At 42.4% G+C, this 20,411-nt stretch overlaps 1 protein-coding gene across 4 annotated transcripts in view; it reads left to right on the forward strand.

Annotated features, from left to right (window-relative positions):
• The window catches only part of tln1 (talin 1), a 95,080-nt gene that overhangs the window by 65,774 nt on the left and 8,895 nt on the right, over positions 1–20,411 (forward strand). For all 4 annotated transcript variants that reach the window (XM_061292488.1, XM_061292486.1, XM_061292487.1 and 1 more), the window contains 19 exons: positions 32–125; positions 3,433–3,522; positions 3,603–3,725; positions 4,041–4,184; positions 4,272–4,433; positions 4,855–4,995; positions 6,554–6,735; positions 7,995–8,127; positions 8,356–8,457; positions 8,546–8,716; positions 9,357–9,605; positions 10,010–10,129; positions 10,244–10,390; positions 11,311–11,477; positions 13,079–13,262; positions 14,539–14,664; positions 15,164–15,280; positions 15,761–15,946; positions 16,251–16,358. In XM_061292488.1, the coding sequence (XP_061148472.1) occupies positions 32–125; positions 3,433–3,522; positions 3,603–3,725; positions 4,041–4,184; positions 4,272–4,433; positions 4,855–4,995; positions 6,554–6,735; positions 7,995–8,127; positions 8,356–8,457; positions 8,546–8,716; positions 9,357–9,605; positions 10,010–10,129; positions 10,244–10,390; positions 11,311–11,477; positions 13,079–13,262; positions 14,539–14,664; positions 15,164–15,280; positions 15,761–15,946; positions 16,251–16,358 (2,746 nt within the window). The remainder of the gene's footprint in view (positions 1–31; positions 126–3,432; positions 3,523–3,602; positions 3,726–4,040; positions 4,185–4,271; positions 4,434–4,854; positions 4,996–6,553; positions 6,736–7,994; positions 8,128–8,355; positions 8,458–8,545; positions 8,717–9,356; positions 9,606–10,009; positions 10,130–10,243; positions 10,391–11,310; positions 11,478–13,078; positions 13,263–14,538; positions 14,665–15,163; positions 15,281–15,760; positions 15,947–16,250; positions 16,359–20,411) is intronic.

Consider the following 20,411-nt stretch of genomic DNA (forward strand, 5'->3'; position numbering starts at 1 on the left):
CCATCTCATTTGTCAACCTTTGTGCTCATAGGGCAGTTACAGATAGTATCAACCAGCTCATAACTATGTGCACTCAGCAAGCTCCAGGTCAGAAGGAGTGTGACAACGCCCTCAGAGAGCTGGAGGTACCACCATCAAACAACTATAATTTAGTTTTCTTGTCTCTTCTGTAGTTTGCGTAGTTCTGTTTTTCTCAGCTATTAAGATTACTTGACACCATGCATTGTTTGTTTCATCAAATAGTCCATCCATCCATCTTCTTCCGCTTATCCGGGGTTGGGTCGTGGGGGCAGCAGCTTTAGGAGGGACTCCCAGACTCACCTCCCCAGCCACTTCATCCAGCTCATCCCGGGGGATCCCAAGGTGTTCCCAGGCCAGCCGAGAGACATAGTCTCTCCAGCACGTCCTGGGTCGACCCCGGGGTCTCCTATCGGTGGGACATGGCCGGAACACCTCCCCAGGGAGGCGTCCAGGAGGCATCCTGATGAGATGCCCGAGCCACCTCATCTGGCTTCTCTCAAAGTGGAGGAGCAGCGGCTCTACTCCGAGTCTCTCCCGGATGATCAAGCTTCTCACCTTATCTCTAAGGGAGAGCCCCGACATCCTGCGGAGGAAACTCATTTCAGTCGCTTGTATCCTGGATCTTGTTCTTTCGGTCACGACCCATAGCTCGTGACCATAGGTGAGGGTAGGAGCATAGATCGACCAGTAAACGAGAGCTTTGCCTTTTGGCTCAGCTCTCTTTACCACGACGGACCGGTACAGAGTCCGCATTACTGTCGACGCTGCACCGATCCGTCTGTTGATCTCGTGCTCCATCCTGCCCTCACTCGTGAACAAGACCCCAAGATACTTGAACTACTCCACTTAAGGCAGGATCTCATCCCCGAGCCGAAGAGGGCATTCCTCCCTTTTCCGACCGAGGACCATGGACTCTGATTTGGAGGTGCTGACCTTCATCCTGACCGCTTGACACTCAGCTGCGAACCGCTCCAGTGAGAGATCCAGGCTGGAGATCACGGCCTGAAGAAGCCATCAGCACCACGTCGTCTGCAAAAAGCAGAGACGCGATGCTGAGATCTCCAAACCAGACCCCCTCAACGCCTCGGCTGCGCCGAGAAATTCTGTCCATAAAAATTATGAACAGAATCGGCAACAAAGGGCAGCCTTGGCGGAGTCCAACCCTCACTGGGAACGAATCCGACTTACTGCCGGAAATGCGGACCAAACTCTGGCATCGGTGATACAGGGACCGAACCGGCTCGGCACCCTGTACTCCCGAAGCACCCTCCACAGAACCTCCCGAGGGGCACGGTCGAACGCCTTCTCCAAGTCCACAAAACACATGTGGACTGGTTGGGCAAACTACCATGCACCCTCGAGGATCCTGCCGATGGTGTAGAGCTGGTCCACTGTTCCACGGCCAGGACGAAAGCCACACTGCTCCTCCTGAATCCCTCCCGACGGACCCTCCTCTCCAGCACCCCTGATTAGACCTTACCAGGGAGTGTGGTTCCCCTGTCATTGGAACACACCCTCCGGTCCCCCTTGTTGAAGAGGGGAACCACCACCCCAGTCTGCCAATCCAGAGGCACCGGCCCCAATGTCCATGCAGTGTTGTAGAGGCGTGTCAGCCATGACAGCCCCACATCATCCAGAGCCCTTAAGAACACCGGGCAGATTTCATCCACCCCCAGGGCCTTGCCACCGAGGAGTTTTTTATTTACCTCAGTGACTTCGACCCCAGAGATTGGAGAGTCCGCCTCAAAGTTCCCAGGCCCTGTAGGTGGAATTGAGGAGGCCTTCGAAGTATTCTCCCCATCGACTCACGACGTCCCGAGTCAAGTTCAGCAGCATGCCATCCCCACTGTAAACGGTGTTGATGGTGCACTGCTTCCCCCTCCTGAGACGCCGGATGCTGGACCAGAATTTCCTCGAAGCCGTCCGGAAATCATTCTTCATGGCCTCCCACGCCCAGGCTTTTTTTATCAGCAACCGCCAAAGCCGCGTTCCGCTTGGCCATCCGGTACCTCTCAGGTGCCTTTGGACTCCCGCAGGCCAAAACGGCCCGATAGGACTCCTTCTTTAACTTGACGGCATCCCTTACCGCCGGTGTCCACCTGCGGGTTCGGGGATTGGCACCACGACAGGCACCAAGGACCTTACGGCCACAGCTCTGGTCGGCTGCCTCAACAATGGAGGCACGGAACATGGTCCACTCTGACTCAATGTCCCCCGCCTCCCCCGGGACGTGGGAAAAGCTCTGCCGAAGGTGGGAGTTGAAGCTCTTCCTGACAGGGGATTCTGCCAGACGTTCCCAGCAGACCCTCACAGAGCGTTTGGGTCTGCCAGGTCGGACCGGCATCTTCCTCCACCATCGGACCCAACCCACCACCAAGTGGTGATCAGTTGACAGCTCCGCCCCTCTCTTCACCCGAGTGTCCTAAACATGCGGCCGTAAATCCGATGACACAACTACAAAGTCGATCATCGAACTGTGGCCTAGGGTGTCCTGGTGCCAAGTGCATACATGTACACCCTTATGTTTGAACATGGTGTTCATTATAGAAATTCCGTGTCGAGCACAGAAGTCCAATAATAGAACACCGCTCGGGTTCAGAGCAGGGGGGCAGTTCCTCCCAATCATGCCCTTCCAGATCTCACCTTTGGCCGCCGCCCAGCTTACACTGCACCTGACCCCTTTGGCCCCTCCCACAGGTGGTGAGCCCATGGGAAGGGGGACCCACGTTTCCTTTTCGGGCTGTGCCCGGCCGGGCCCCATGGGTGAAGGCCTGGCCACCAGGCGCTCGCCTTCGAGCCCCACCTCTAGGCCTGGCTTCAGAGGGGGGCCCCGGTGACCTGCGTCCGGGCGAGGGAAAACAAAGTCCATTTGTGTTTTTTGTCACAAGGGACTTGGGTGAGCTGTGCTTTGTCTGGCCCTTCACCTAGGACACTTTTGCCATGGGTGACCCTACCATGGGCATGAAGCCCCAGACAACATGGCTCCTAATATTATAGGGGCACGCAAACCCCTCTACCACGACAAGGTGACGACTCACGGAGAGGCACCAAATAATTTACTTCACAATTCCATGAAGGAAAGAACTGATCAAAGCTATTTGCAAAAGACAGGAACCTATCAGTTTGTCACATTCATGATGCACCAATTTGATTGCATACAATGTATGATAAATTTTCTCATGACAACCAGCAATGACAAAAATTGGGTAAAATAAGCTTAGTGGAACGAACATAAAGCAAATAAAGAAAGCTGTTACCCTTAACAAACATATTCATTTGAAATTTGATTCATTGAGAACGACTCATTGGTTGTTAACATCTATGTTACATAACTAACAAAATATATGTAGCTGTTATGAAATAATTGTGCTTTTGCAGAGTGGTGAGTGACAATGTTGCTTGTGTGTGTAGTCTGTGAGGGGCATGCTGGAGAACCCAACCGAAGCCGTCAATGAGCTCTCCTACTTCGACTGCATCGACAGTGTCATGGAAAACTCCAAGGTTGTATATATGTCACTGTAATCTTGAATGGTTTTATCCAACTGTCTTATGACTTATAATCATCTGCTTTATGTTGCAAGATCCTTGGTGAATCTATGGCCGGTATTTCCCACAATGCCAAGAATTCCAACCTGCCGGAGTTTGGCGATTCAGTCAGTTCAGGTTCCAAAGCTTTATGCGGTTTGACTGAAGCTGCAGCACAGGTATAAAAAAAAGTTGAACTGAAATTCTACCACTGTCTGCATGAAGAACAACTTTAATAATTGTAACATTTGTGTTTATTAAATAATGCTAATAACGATCCAATTTAGGTAGAAATATGCCAATATTTCATACATTTAAAGAATAACAAATCACAAACTTCTATTTTTTTTTTCTTCCATTTTTAATAAAAACAATTCTGTGGACCATCTATCTTATTAGAGTCGCTAGCCACCCTTGATTTATGCTGTGCGGCAGAAACAAGGGGAACTATAACAAAACAGAATGAGACCAACCTGATTTTGTGTTGTTTTTAGGCTGCCTATCTGGTTGGGGTATCGGACCCCAACAGTTCAGCGGGTCAGAAGGGTCTGGTGGATCCTGCTCAGTTTGCCCGTGCTAACCAGTCAATCCAGATGGCCTGCCAGAACTTGGTGGACCCAGGGTGTACTCAGTCACAAGTACAGAGCACTAACGACAACATCACACTTGCGTTACGTGCCTTCTTGTTTTCATGTTTTGGTTTTCTATTACCTCTCCTTGCATAGGTGCTCTCTGCAGCCACCATTGTTGCCAAACACACATCTGCACTATGTAATGCTTGCCGCCTGGCTTCCTCTAAAACTCCCAACCCTGTTGCTAAGAGGCAATTTGTCCAGTCAGCTAAAGAGGTGGCCAACACAACTGCCAACTTAGTGAAGTCAATTAAGGTTTGTAGATACACGTTTGTTCACTTAAACATATGTCCCTTTTAAATGTATACAAAACTATAAGTGATCATTGAAATCCAGTACAACTGTACCTGTTGATCAATAAAAGACACAATACTTTAATTGTATTCCTTCCTGTATTGCACAGGTGTCAAACTCAAGGCCCGGGGGCCAGTTACTTTGTTGTTTGTTGTTGTTGTTTAAGGAATTAGAGGTGCTACACAACAGACAATATTTTCTATCTAGTCTGTAGCCTCTTTAGAAATGAGTCATTAACACTCTTGGTCCAGGATTACCTTTCAGCCGTACTGCGTTTCACACATATCTATTTGACTGATTGTACTTTGAAACATTCTGAGAACCATGATAACCTAAAAATAATTTTCATGTCATCCACATCTTATTATTTCTTCCCGTTTAGGCTTTGGATGGAGCATTCAATCAAGAGAACAGAGAAAAGTGTAAGGCTGCGACTGGTCCCCTGATAGAAGCAGTGGACAATCTAACTGCATTTGCCTCCAACCCAGAATTTGCTAGCATTCCAGCTCAGATCAGTCCTGAGGTACATTCATTCAGAAAGATCTAATTTTATGTGGAAATAGTATCAAATTGTTTACTAATTTATTCCAACAACCACATTTGTTTTTCCATGAAGGCCTTGATGTATGTTTAGTGGAATAAGTTCAAACTCTAGATATTTTTTAGATAATCCTCTTGTAATGATGTAACTTTAAGGAAACAGCTAATGCAGTCAAACCTCGGTTTTCGAATGTCCCAGTTCTCGAACAAATCGGAATTTGAACAAAAATTTCGAGATATTTTTGTTTGCTTTTGTCGAACAAAAATTTGGAGCCAAAAGGACCCGAGAAAACTCGACCGCATGGCCCTGATGCCGACTGACTCCGTTGTTATTGTATTTTCGTTACTCTGAGGATTGTATTAATCCCTAATCTTGCCTCCAAAGAAAGCAAGTGGGAGCAGTAAAGGCGTCCTAAAACACAAAGATGCTCTTAAAGCAATGCGACAGTGAGCGCCCGGTGCGCTGCGGGTGCGCGATCGGGCCAAATTAAGCTCCCTGCGCACTGAGGTCCACTTAAATTTTGGAAAGTACATCAGGACTTTAAAAATATTTTCTAAATTTCAGCGACGGCTGTGTCACAATAATGCGACTAGCGCGGTGCAGTTGCGCGGTCGGCGGTGCGCTGCAGTTGCGCGATCAGACAAAAATGCGCAAAGGAAAAAATGCTTAAAAACGGCATTTTTTTTATTAGTCTTGGAACGGATTAAATGTTTTTCCATTATTTGTATTGGAGAAAATAGATTCGGAACTCGAATGATTCACTTCTTGAACCGCCTTCTGGAACTGATTGTGGTAGAAAACCGAGGTTTGACTGTACAATATATTTGAGTACATTCTGATCTTCAGAAACTAAATTCTTAATTTGGATCTTGATCTGATAATGCTTGGGAATACCAAGTGTCTCCGGACCAAATTTCCAGAAGCTAATGCGTTAGTACAGTGGTCCCCAACCTTTTTTGCGCCACGGACCGGTTACATGTTAGAAATATTTCCGCGGACCGGCATTTATATGAATAAATAATACATTTATATAAATAAATAAATAAATAAATAATACATTTACAATAAATATGTGAATACGATGAAATAAAATGATACGACTGACATAAAAACAAGTACAAATGACAAAAATAAAACTCACCATTACGTTGAATTAGTGGGACCGCTGAGTTTGTTTCTCAGAAACGAGCCGATCCCATCTAGACGTAATCGGAGACAATGACACCCGAAGTGATTAAGGTTTGTCTTTTATTGCAGCATGCTTGGTCTTCATGTGTTGAAGCAGTTTTGAATGCTTCATTGCCTGGTTAGTTAGCCTGTCGCCACATATTAGCTTTGCGGGCTCGACTGGGGAAACATGTCACGTGACCGGGACGAGTGTCTTGACCTGAATTAATTGATCGTCGATAAAACAAAAAAAATTTTTCTGTGCGGCTTGGCGGCCCGGTACCAAGTGACCCACAGACCGGTACCGGTCCGCGGCCCGGTGGTTGGGGACCACTGCGTTAGTACCCTTAACTTTAAATGTTCTCATCTTTAGGGTCACGCTGCCATGGAGCCCATCGTAGCTGCAGCAAAGACTATGCTGGAAAGTTCCACTGGCCTCATCCAGACTGCGCGCTCTTTGGCTGTCAACCCCAAAGATCCTCCCAAGTGGTCTGTGCTTGCAGGACACTCGAGAACTGTATCTGACTCCATCAAGAAACTCATAACCAACATGAGGTATAATCTCCCAAAAATAGTTCAGGTTTTACTATCTCGAAATGTAGTTAAGATAAGGCATTTTTGTGCCCTTCACAAAAAAACCCAAAAGATTTAGTGCTCCCACCTTCTGCAGTGGATGTCTAAATCCCCTTAATCTAGTACAGCCAAAAGAAAAGCATGTTCCCTGGTGTCACACGCGCCCCCCTTGGTATCGCCCCATTATTTCAGACGCACTGGCTTAAGGGTTTACGCTTGATAGAAAAATGTTGCAAGACAAAACCAAGAAAATACAGTTTTGATTTTTTAAATTTGTTTGTTTGTTTGTTTGTTTGTTTGTTTGTTTGTTTAAAATCCAAGGGAAGAAATCCAAACTTAACTTTTTTTTAACTTATGTTAAAAATTAATTGCACCTGGTTGTAAACATCGTTGGCAGCAATAACTGCTGTCAAACTCAAGTTAAGTCAAATTGATTTTTACAGCCCTTGTTTATAGAACCGTCTCAAAGGGCTTTACATGCCCACAGTTGACAAACATTAACGACATCCTCTGATCTTAATCCTTGAAAGGCAAAAACACAAACTCCACCACACTTTAGCTATAACCGATGATGGATCTTTTTCATTGCTGTGGAGGAATTTTGTCCTGGAGTTTTTCCGCAGAATCATTTCAAATTAGACGGGGTTTTCAAAAATTAACTGCCTTACCACAAAATGCCGATTGGGTTGTGCCCTTTGATTAGGCCACGCTGTCCGTCTGGCCATCCATCTATCCTTGGATCAATCCATGCCTCCCAACATACGTACCTCCCTCCCTGACGTCATGCTGCTGGTACAGGAGGTTTAGCAGGGAAGCCCAGATATCCTAATCTCCAGACACTTTGTTCAGCTCTTCCGGGTTAATCACAGTGTGTCTTGGCCATGCCTAAAGACTTTTTCTTAGCCATTCCGAGATATTCGGAGTTGTTGGAGTGTTTTGAGTCGTTGTCCTTGATGAGGGCATTAACGGACGAGCGCATGTTTGCCTGCAGGATTTTCTGGTTCATTTAATCACAGCAAGAAGCAGTAGAAAAGTTTGAGACCAGCACGCTGTCACCACCACCGTGTTTGACCACTAGCATGTTTTATTTTTTTATGAAATGACTTCATTGAAGTCTCAGCTGTCGGTAATGTTTATTTGCAAATATGACCGTTTTTTTGTCAGCTGTGTTTTTTTTCCCTTGAACTGTTCTCATGGATGCCATTTTTGTCCAAATTATCAATTTTAATTGAATCCAACAGAGAAAAGGCTCCTGGCCAGAGGGAGTGTGACGATGCTATCGAGGTTCTGAATGGCTGCATCCGTGAGGTTGACCATGCTTCTCTTGCTGCCATCAGCCAGCAATTAACACCTCGAGAAGATATCTCTATGGAGGTAAACTCAAATAGTATCTGATCTGTGGGTAACATTTTACTGGTATTCTTTGCATTGCCTGTGATATTAATATTTAATACAAAAGACAAAAGATTGTACATGGTATGACTGGTTTCGCAGTGAAAGTTTTATTTGTGGGTCCTTTTCTACGATATGATAAAACAGTTAGTTTCCACCAATTTTGCATTGACTATGGTTGATTGTAAAGTCCGTGTTTGTGTTTTGCAGGCCCTTCATGAGCAGATGGCTGCCTCCGTTCATGAGATTAGCAATTTGATAGAACCAGTTGCTGTGGCTGCTCGCTCTGAGGCCTCACAATTGGGCCACAAGGTAAGACGACGGAGCTCCACTCAGCTCTTGTTTTGGTCTATTCTGCTGTTATGTTCCAAAAACTGTTTTAATCTCATTCACTCAACAGGTGTCGCAAATGGTCAGTTACTTTGAACCACTCATAATGGCAGCTATAGGCACGGCGTCGAAGATCCTTAGCAGCCAACAGCAGATGGCTGTCTTAGACCAAACTAAAACTCTAACAGAATCAGCCCTGCAGATGCTCTACACTGCCAAGGAAGCTGGAGGAAACCCCAAGGTACACCCCATTAACAGTTGTGGATGTGATATGTTATATATAGCACTTCAGACCAATGCTACATTTAACAGATGTGCGCATACTGGGTGTCAAATCAATCCAATCGCAAAATAATCCCAGTTTGTGCTCAGCGCTTGCCTGTTTAGCCCATTTCAAAACTTGAATAAACTTTCCCAGTTTTTATGACAGTAAGTAAGGTGGCCGTTGCCCCAATTAGTGTCCCTCGGGTCTGCCAGAAACCGAGCAACATGACTGAGCTGGACATTCTCACCGCAGGAGAAACGTTGCAGCCTTTTGTTCTTATGAAATGGTGTTTTAAAGAGCCACTTAAATTATTGAACCACATACTTACAAACATGATTGTCAATAAAAAAAAATGTTATCAAACATGTATGAAAAGAGGAAACGGGCAAGAACAAAGGACTGAATGTGGGTATTATCAAAGTGGCTGTTAGCAATTCCCATTTATGTTGATTTGTTTTGTATTCTGTTTTTTTAATGAATTGTACAGCACTTTGCTTACTGGTTTTAAATGTGCTCTATAGATGCATTTAGATTAAATTGGATGAAATAAAACCTATACAAATAGTTTAATTCACAATTTAAGAATCATGAAGGCAAATAAGTATTTTGTTTTCAGGCAGCTCACATGCAAGAGGCGCTGGAGGAATCCGTACAAATGATGAAAGAAGCAGTAGATGATTTGGGCACTACTCTGGCTGAGGCCGCCAGTGCGGCTGGCGCTGTGGGTGGCATGGTGGACTCCATCAACGATGCCATCAATAAGATGGAAGATGCGCCTACACTTGAACCTGAGGGCACCTTTGTGGACTACCAGACAACAATGGTTAAGACGGCCAAGGCCATTGCTGTCACTGTGCAGGAGATGGTAAGAACTATTTGTCAATATGGAACTGATAATTTTACTTAAAAGGAAAGCTCCATCCTGTTTCTATCAGTAGATATGAGAACAATGATTTACTGCAAAACTTCACGATTGAACATTGGCGAGGGTAGTTGTAGTCTGTGTAATAATCATCATGCTCTTCCTGCCTAATTTGTAATTGAATGAGTGAATACAATATTTTAATTTCAATATGTGTTTTAAATCTGTCTTTTAAATGAGAATATTTCGAATCATCGAGAGTAATTACACTAATTGTGTTTTCATCCACTTGCATATTACATTTATGAGAAATTAAATTCTAGACTAATTGCATCATTTCAAAAATAAAAACTGTTAATGTTGTTTGCTTAAAATCTGAACAAAATCCACAAACATATCTATTTTAGGTGACCAAGTCCAACACAAACCCCGATGACCTTGGCGGACTGGCCAATCAGCTGACAAATGAGTTTGGGAATCTGGCAAATGAGGCCAAATATGCAGCTATAACGGCAGAAAATGATGAGGTAAAACTGATCACCCAAAGCTGAGATTTTAGGAATATACTTGTCTTTTCCACTATCGTCTGCAATTTATATGTACAGCAATATAGCAGTTGTTGTTTTTCTGGTTTCTTTCAGATTGGTTCTCATATAAAGAAGCAGGTGGGTGAACTGGGTTTCAGCTGCACCGGTCTGGTGACCAAAGGTGGAGCCCTGCAGTGCAGCCCCAATGATTCATTCACCAAGAAGGAACTGATTGAAAGTGCTCGCAAAGTCTCGGAAAAGGTCAGTTTTGTATGTATGTACTTGCTAAATACATTTTTGCAATATAAGAATGACAAATTGAGTGGAAGAAATTGGATGTGTTTATCCAGTGGAACTCTTAGCAGTCTAACCAAGAGCTTCTTCTGTCTTTATACCAAAACCTACCCATCTGCAAGTACAAAGATGCAAAGCAAAGAAATGGTTTCAAAGGCAGTGTTCCCCCCCTCGCTCCAAACAAACTGTTGGAATTTACATACAGAACTCTTGCTAACATTTGACATCTCTCATTGCTGTAAGGACATTTTTCCAATGCAAACGATATTAAAGACTCATTCCTCGCATCAACAAATTGGATGTTATTAAAATACTAACTCTAACATGTACCTTTGTAATTATATTTTGTATACTGGTATTGTAGCGCACTGGTTAGCATGTCCACCTCACAATTCGGAGGGTGCGGGTTCGATTCCACCCCCGGCCCTCCCTGTGTGGAGTTTGCCTGTTCTACCTGTGCCTGCGTGAGGTTTTTTCCGGGTCCTCCGGTTTCCTCCCACATCCCAAAAGCTTGCTTGGTAGGCTGATTGACCACTCCAAATTGCCCATAGGTGTGAGTGCAAGCGGGGATGGTTGTTCGTCTCTGTGTGCCCTGCGATCGGCTGGCAACCAGTTCAGGGTGTTCAGGGTTCCAGCACACCCGCGACCCCCGTGGGGACAAGCAATACAGATGGATGGATACTGGTATTGTATGGGAATGTTACATACAGTTTTTTAACATCCTCACCAACAGCAGATGAAATATTGTAGGTTCATCTGTAAAGGTTATGGAACATTTTAGATTCATCCTGAAATTTCAGATGAAAGGTGGAGCATCATACTTTGCTTTTTGTGTGTAGGGTTTATCAGAATTCTGTAACAGTGCTAATTAATTGGTCTTCCTGTAGGTCTCTCATGTACTGGCAGCCCTGCAGGCAGGTAACCGTGGCACCCAGGCTTGCATCACTGCAGCCAGCGCTGTGTCTGGAATTATCGCTGATCTTGACACCACCATCATGTTTGCCACTGCTGGGACACTAAACAGAGAGAATGCAGAAACCTTTGCAGACCACAGGTCCTTTTCACTTTTCATTTTGGGGGAAATGTACATTATGCCCTGTGGAAGATGAGCTCAAAAGAAAATTCATTCATTCAACATTCTCATTAGTATGTTGACGTAGCATACACAGCTGCAACAGCCTGGCACCTCATTTCCATGCTGGTCAGCCGCCTGGGCACACATTATTGTGGGATGGATGGCAGCCCATTCTTCAACCAGCAATTGTTGCAACTCTGCCAACATGTTTGTTTTGATCATGAATGCTACACCCAAGCTGATCCCACAAGTGTTCATTGGACAGCTGGCAGGTCATTCGTTCTTCACCACTCCCAAATTCTGGACGTAGTCTCTAATAAAGCTCACTCTGTGGGCTTGTCAAGCATTCCCGTTATCTTGGAAGCTAGAGGTCGGTTGCTGAGAATGCTCTCAAACCATTTGAGATGTTAATTCCACATGAGTTGATCATGCTGAAGCACTAGTTAGTGACAGTAATAAAGCAGGTCAAATTAAAGTTTTATGAGAATTGTCGTTGTTCAGCCAGCTATAACCAACCAATTTTTGGTGTCATAAGTCGATGAACCCTTTCTGACTTGTTTTAGTTGTGAGCAGTAGTTTCAGTCACTACTATTTTTGAATGGATGACACATACAAAGAGCTTCCCTTGTTTTAAAATAGCAAGAGTGGCATTATGTAGGATCGTGTATCATATAAATGTGAAGACCATGTGCTGCCAATTCTCCAAATTTAGAATGTTCAGTTAGGAAGTTCAAATGGGTATTGCGGTTTTATTTTATTTATTTTTATTGAGGTACAATATTAGTTGGTTTGTATTACATATTACGCTTTGTTTTTGTGGTAGTACTATATAACAATATTATGACCGTAATGAGAAAACCTAAATGATCTGCTGAACAAGAAAGTGAATTTAGTCCTCCTTTTTTTGTTCAGATTTATTTTGAATTTATTTAAATGATTGGGTATATTCAATATGGTCTAAAGTCGGCCCGAGAACTGGGGTGTAGTTTAACAAATGAGTCATGAATTTGTGTTATTGGCGAGTTAAACAACACTATTAGAGTAGCTGTCATTTTATATCCAATAATTATTTGTCTTCAATTTTCAGCTTTATTATTGCTAATATATGCAGAAAATCTGAATTGACCTTTATTTTTTTGCAAATTAATATTTGTATAAAGCGTTTTCCTTATTCCCACATTGAAAATGTCATATTTAACAGAAATTATTGATGTACAATACCTTTATAACACTCTGTAAAAAACAATGTCACTGTCTCTCTCTCAATTTCTCTCAATTTCTCTCTCTCTCTCTCTCTCTCTCTCTCTCTCTCTCTCTCTCTCTCTCTCTCTCTCTCTCTCTCTCTCTCTCTCTCTCTCTCTCTATTGCTCTCTCTCTGTGTGTCTGTCTATCTCTCTCCCTCCCTCCCTCCCTCTGTCTCTCTCTCTCTCTCCCTCTGTCTCTCTCTCTCTGTGTTTCTCTCTCTCTCTCTCTCTCTCTCTCTCTCTCTCTCTCTCTCTCTCTCTCGCTGTAATTATATTGTGTATACCAGTACTGTATATGTGTATTAGGCTTCTCACTTTTTGTTTCACCAACTGCAGAGAATACATCCTAAAGACGGCTAAGGCTCTAGTGGAGGACACCAAACTTTTAGTATCTGGTGCTGGAGCCAGTCAAGAAAAACTGGCCCAGGCTGCCCAATCCTCTGTGCATACCATTACCAAACTTGCTGATGTGGTCAAACTCGGAGCTGCAAGCCTTGGTTCCGAAGATCCTGAGACTCAGGTGTGTGAAAGTAATGATAAATCAGTCTTAAGATAAGATAAATCAGTCGGGCAGTGATTTTCTGTACAAGCGTTTGCCTTCATTCGGGGGAACCTATCTCTGAAGCTGCACGGGACGGCAACTGAGAAGGTACAATCACCTCTGACCTTGTGCCAATTTAATTAGATACATTTGTTACCTGAGTTAACAAGGCAGAGGGCGTGTTTCGAAATTTACTCTGACCGTGCACTATTCTGAGAGTGTGTTCAGAGAGACAGAATGCACTCCGCTCCCGTTAATTTCTGAACGCAGCCAGCACTGGCTCACCGTGTCCCTAGTCTGTGTACCCACTCACTCTATTTTTGGGGTATTCTGAGTAATTGAACAGGAAATGTTTCTTCTAGTGAACCGGCGCACGCTCAAAGTGTATTTCTGAATACACAAAAAACAACAACTAAAGTGCTCTTTTTTTACAGGTACTGATTGATTCTCGAACAGCACCATTTATTGCTATTCCTTAACCTAGGAAGGAACCTAGTGGGTCCTTAAGTAAAGTGCATTTCAGTGGTCAAGCAGAATTTAGATTTTGGCGGCAAAATGCAAGTTTAAAATGCTGTTACTTTGGTCCGCATCAAGGACGGGCAGCAGCTCTCACCCTTTAGGGCCACAATCCTGCATGTTTTAGGGTGTATTCAGACCTGACTGTTTGGTCCGCTTTAAACGGACCAGGGTTCGATTGTAACGCTGGTCTGGACTTTGTGCGAGTGGGAATCCACGCAAACAAATACTGGTGCGGATTAAGGAAACGGACCGACACCCACTTTTTCAAGTGGTCACTTGTGTGCCGCCCTGGTCATTGCTCTTCAATGGGAGCACAGATCACAAGCGTGGATGTGTATATCTCACTTGCAAAATGTACAGTCTGACTAGGAACCGTACCAAACAAAAAAAAATCAAGTCCGCTTTTGGTCTGCGGAATAAATAACTTTTCTGTTCTGAATACACACTTAGATATTTCTCTCCTCTTTACACACCTCATTCAAATGAACATTATTAGGCTTCTGCGCAGCTTGCTGATGAGCTGATCATTTGACTAGGTGTGTTGGAGAAGGGAAACATTTTTAACATCTGGCCCTCTAAGACCGGAGTTGCCCAACCCTGCTCTAGATCTACAAATTATAAGTAGACCAAGTTATGGTAAAACAAACACAACCGTATTAAAAACAAAAGACTAAAATATAAAGTAGGAAATGTTGAAAATGTAACTTGAGAAATTTTTTTTTTGTTGACTCCACAGGTGGTCCTTATCAATGCAGTGAAAGATGTGGCCAAAGCTTTGGGCAACCTCATCAGCACCACCAAAGCAGCTGCTGGCAAACCTCATGATGATCCCAGCATGCTCCATCTTAAGAATTCTGCCAAGGTAAAAGACAAAAGCCACATTCACACATGAGACATGCACAGTCACAAATGTAGGTTTACTACTAGACTTATGGTGCTCTCCCAGTTGGGATAACCATAAAACCTATCTAAAATGCAAAACATTCTTTTCTTTATTGTCTGCACCACCTTTACACCTGTTGTCAACAGTTAATGCAACATGTTAGTGAGTGATCATGCAGTTATTGCCAGCTATTTGGCATCTTCGTAAAAGATTGCAATCTTAGTTGATAATCCACTATATGTCTACTGACAGCACACACAATGTATTGGAGTGAACATGCAAGTTACTTATTTGGGACCTTGATATACGCCTCAGCCCTCAGTGCTGTAAGATTCAATTCAGACAGAAATTTGCCTGGCTGCTAATGATGTGACACTGTGTTCACTGGAATGAAATGGAGATAATTGGTTACTAGCATTCATGACTGGTATTTTCTTTCTGACCTTTTAATCCACATGATAATCTTGGTCTGCAACAGGTGATGGTGACTAATGTTACATCGCTCTTGAAGACGGTTAAGGCTGTTGAGGATGAAGCCACGAAGGGGACCAGAGCTTTGGAAGCCACTATTGAACACATCAGACAGGAGCTTGCTGTTAGTAATGACACCTTTGAAATTGGAAATGTTGATTTGTCCGTGTTTTATGTGCATCTGCCATCTTCTCCCTGAAAACCAGAAGAAACTATTTAGAGCATTGACTAGCTTGCTCCTTAATTAGATCACAAAACACAGTCAACTGGTGGTAAATACAGTATAGAAAAATACTGTATGCAGCACCGATTTTTTCATGGCTCAAATTTAGGCCATTGACCATTTTGATAATTCTTACACGTTTGCTGCACCACCCACTGGTTCAAATCATGCTTCTCTGTCTTTAGCATGTATTTTATTGCAGTTTAATGGCATCAGAGGTTTTAGGGCCACCTCCAAATTTTATATGCACAAAAAAACGTGCAGGCTCATGATCCTAATAGGTTAGATTAATGGGTTTGAGTAATTGCTACCATCCATAAAAATGTATTTTTATTTTTAAAGAATGCACTTTTTTACGCCTGTGTTTTGGATAAATGACAGACGTTCAGCAGCTCAGACCCACCAGCAAAGACGACCACACCTGAGGAGTTCATTCGCATGACTAAAGGAATCACCATGGCAACAGCTAAGGCAGTGGCTGCTGGGAACTCTTGCCGCCAAGAGGACATTATTGCCACTGCTAATCTTAGCAGAAGGGCCATTGCTGACATGCTACACTCCTGCAAGGTCATTGAAAAACCTCCTATGGGTGATTTGGAAAGTTAGCTAAAGTGGCAGTTGTCTTCTTTCTTTCTTTCTTTCTTTCTTTCTTTCTTTCTTTCTTTCTTTCTTTCTTTCTTTCTTTCTTTCTTTCTTTCTTTCTTTCTTTCTTTCTTTCTTTCTTTCTTTCTTTCTTTCTTTCTTTCTTTCTTTCTGTTCTTCCTTCTGTTCTTCCTTCCTTCCTTCTTTCTGAACTACTTAATGCCCTTTAATCACTTGAATCTGAACTGTCGGTCATTAAAAATGTTGATTCTTTTCGTTTCCCATTTAGCAAGCTGCCTACCATTCGGAAGTCAATAAGGAGGTCCGGACGAGAGCCCTGCGCTATGGAAACGAATGTGCAACAGGATATCTGGGACTCCTGGAGCATGTGCTAGTTGTAAGTAGGGATGGGAAACCTTTGCCTTGATTCTGTAAGGATTAGAGAGAGATATTTGTAAAGACTCATAGTTCCATGTTTAAAATACATTTTTTCTGTTGCAAAGGAAATATGTCTCTGCATTTTATAGTTCCCTGGTGTATTGTCAACATACTTTTGATTCAGTTTTGGTCAAAATCACCCAAGGCTCAAGAGTAATTTCAGATATACCCATATTTTTTTGTCTTGCAGAAGATCATTTGTTTAATAATGTTCTTTCTTTCTTTCTTTCTTTCTTTCTTTCTTTCTTTCTTTCTTTCTTTCTTTCTTTCTTTCTTTCTTTCTTTCTTTCTTTCTTTCTTTCTCTCGGTCTTTCTCTCGGTCTTTCTTTCTTTCTCTCGGTCTTTATTTCTCTCTGTCTTTCTTTCTTTCTTTCTCTCGGTCTTTCTTTCTTTTTTCTTTTCTCTCGGTCTTTCTTTTTTCTTTTCTCTCGGTCTTTCTTTCTTCTTTTCTCTCGGTCTTTCTTTTCTTCTTTCTCTCGGTCTTTCTTTTCTTCTTTCTCTCTTTCTTGCTTTCTTTCTTCCCCATTCTATGCAAATGTTTATTGTATTTAAACTTGTGGTTCATTGATATCTGTGCATAGCCGGTGAGTATGCAACATGTCTAAATAGAATAAGTGTGAGTTGCGTTGGTTGAAATCCACTGAGTTAATATCCACGACGTGTCTGTTAACAGCATGTTTGTTGATGTCAGACTATTCCTGCTTTTGGACATGGAACCAAAGTTTAACCCCACTAATGTAAGAGATCTTTGAGAAATGATAATGATCAAATATAATCCTTCAAGTTGTAACTTCTTAATTACACTTTATATTCATTATATGACCCGCTATAGCCAAATGAGTCAAAGTGCAAGTTAAACATCATTCATGAGAAAGGCAGTGTAGGAAGTTTCGGGTTAAAAGGCGCAGACTAAATTACGGGGTCTACTTTGTATTTAATACACACATAGAGCATTATAGGGCGCATGATTTACGGTAAACAAAAAAAAGAAAACGTCACCTGAGCAAGAAAGTGAGTTCGGTTGTACTTTATTCTACTGTTTAACCATGTCCTCGACTGTGCTCACATTATTGTTAATCAATATTCATACACAAATCCATCCAAGTCCACATCTTCTGTATCCAAATTAAACAGTTGTGCATGTTCGACATCTGACATGTCAATTTCCCTCGTCATTTTCTTGTCGTTGTCACGTTGCTCTTTCCAGGAAGCTTGAATTGTGCCTCGTAAGCATGTCTCTCTGTCTATGCCATTTTAGAGGGTCCTAATGCTGTTTTCTTTGCACAAACGATTGTATTTATATATCAATGGTGGCAGAGGTACGTACGTGAAGTCCTCTGATTGGTTTACCGCCCCGATTTACGTAAAACCTAATGTCCTCTGATTGGTTCATGGTTCATATTACGCCTGTTTATTACGTCTCTGTGTTGCGGAAGCAGACTTGCTTTACAGACTTGCACAAACGGTAGTATTTATTTATCAATGGCGACTTTGCACGGACGATAGTATTATTTACCAATGGCGGTGTCACGTCCAGTCCTTTGATTGGTCTACTGCCTCGACTGCGTAAAACATAGTGTCCTCTGATTGGTTCATCGGGTGGCTGTATATTCTGTCTTTGTGTTACGTCTAGTTTTTTTTGTCCCGATCTACATACGTAAAACATAATGTCCTCTGATTGGTTCATCGGGTCTTCATATTAGGCCTGTATAATACAGAAGTCACACAAAACAACTTTACAGATTTTTGAATTTGGTCCACACAAAAGGCGCACCTTATTAAAAGGCGCATCTTCGTTTTTTTTGAGAAAATTAAAGGCTTCTATGTGCGCCTTATGGCCGCGAAAATACGGTAGTTTAGTCAGAAATTTTTTTCTCGTGGATTTATTTGGTGGACTAAAAGGTTTTTTTTAGTCACAAATGACATTTTTTTTTTTTTTTTGAAAATTCCACCAAGAGGTTCGAAAGGAAGATGATGTTTGAAGACGTGGTTGCTTAATCAGATAAATAATAAATGTTTTAATGAATGAGTGAGTAAAATATTACACCATTTAGGTTTACACATTGTAACATTGTTGACTCATGGATCTTGATCGTCAAAAGGAGTACTGATATTTATAGCCACGGAATTTAGCGGGGAACAAAAAACAACCAACCTACTGTGAACAGAAGCATGGTAGAAGTTCCATAATGTGGCGCTACTGATACTAGAGGTCTTGAATGATTGAGGTCATGATTAAATCTGAGAATTAACAGGGAATATTAAAATAAATAATAAAAAATACTATGTTGCCCAGTGTGGGAACACTGGTGAAACACACAAAGCATAAACCAAACAGCTCACAGGATAGTCCAGCAATGAGTTGTTCGGTAAATTAAATACAAATTAAATGATAGAAAAATAACTTGCGCAAATGACGAAAATCATGCAAGAAATGCAAAATTACAGATTGATCAGTATGTGAATGATACATTAAAATATTTTTTTATTTTTCACCCCCTCAATCAGATTACCCAGAAGCCCTCACATGATATGAAGCAGCAGTTGGCCAACTAGTCCCCTTCTTACATTAGTCCATACAAGATTAGATAATAAATGTTTTGAAAACGGTGATACACTGGTTAGCACACCCGCCTCACAGTTCTGAGGTTCAGCGTTTGATTCTTCCTCTGGCCTTCCTGTATGGAGTTTGCATATTATGTGCCCGCGTGGGTTTCCTCCGGGTACTCCAGTTTCTGCCTACATTCCTATAACTTGCATGATTGACCACTCCAAGTTGTCCCTAGGTCTGATTGTGCAGTGTGAATCGTTGTCTAAGTGTACAATTGGCTGCCAACCAGTTTTGGGTGTTTCTCACCTACTAAGACAGTTGGGATAGGCTCCAGCACACCCGCAACGCTTGTGAGGATAAGCAGTTTAGAAAATGGATGGATGGATGGATGGATGAACGGATAGATGTTTTAACCTTCGCTTATGAATGCTTCGTTAGAAACAAGTAATCTTATAGTTCTTTTAGATCTGCCTAGTAAATCAGTTCAGTTTGGCTTTTTTGTGTTGATAAAAAATATAATTACGTCCACTTAAATAAATTAATTTGAACATAGAATTTGTGGTCGCATGGTAGGACTTTTGATTGATGTGATCTGAGTCCGTGCTTTAGTTCCAGACTGTTGAAATGGATTAACCACATTGTCTCCATCCAGTCAATCTGGTTCGGGAACAGAATTACCCTGAGGTTCTCAACATGTTGCTTAGTAACGTGGTTTATGTTTTGTTTATGTCCTTTCAGGAGCTCATGGCGCATTAGAGATCTTACCCGTCAGCATAATTATTCTCATCACTTAAAGAGAGACATTAAATTTACAGATTTACATATTGAATTTCCGGTATATAACTGATTTTGAGTTCCATAGAGATGTTTTCATCTCCGTTTGAGAGTGTTACTTTATTTGTGCACTATATGTGAGATTGTGTGCGAGCTGGCATTTGCAATGGTTTGGCTTGTTGCATGCGTTCCTGTACTATTGCGTCCGCACCTCTATCTTGTCATGACAACACATCTGAGCCGGGTAGTGGCTGAGCCTAGTTAATACTTTGCAGCTGTCAGACACTTCTCTTACCTGAATAGTGCATGTAGGACAGTTGAGGACACCAACGGAAAGTCAAATAAATATCACTGCTGCAAGTATAGTTGCCCTGACACATTTTTTAAACTGAATTAAACAAATTGGCATCTTGTGATAGTCAGTTTGATGGGTGTTAACTCGCATGTTGTTCTAAAGGAAGATGATGTTTGAAGACGTGGTTGCTTAATCAGATAAATAATAAATGTTTTAATGAATGAGTGAGCAAAATATTACACCATTTAGGTTTACACATTGTAACATTGTTGACTCATGTATCTTGATCGTCAAAAGGAGTACTGATATTTATAGCCACGGAATTTAGCGGGGAACAAAAAACAAAGAAGCATGGTAGAAGTTCCATAATGTGGCGCTACTGATACTAGAGG

Source organism: Syngnathus typhle, linkage group LG12, assembly GCF_033458585.1.
Source record: "Syngnathus typhle isolate RoL2023-S1 ecotype Sweden linkage group LG12, RoL_Styp_1.0, whole genome shotgun sequence".
Lineage (NCBI taxonomy): Eukaryota > Metazoa > Chordata > Actinopteri > Syngnathiformes > Syngnathidae > Syngnathus > Syngnathus typhle.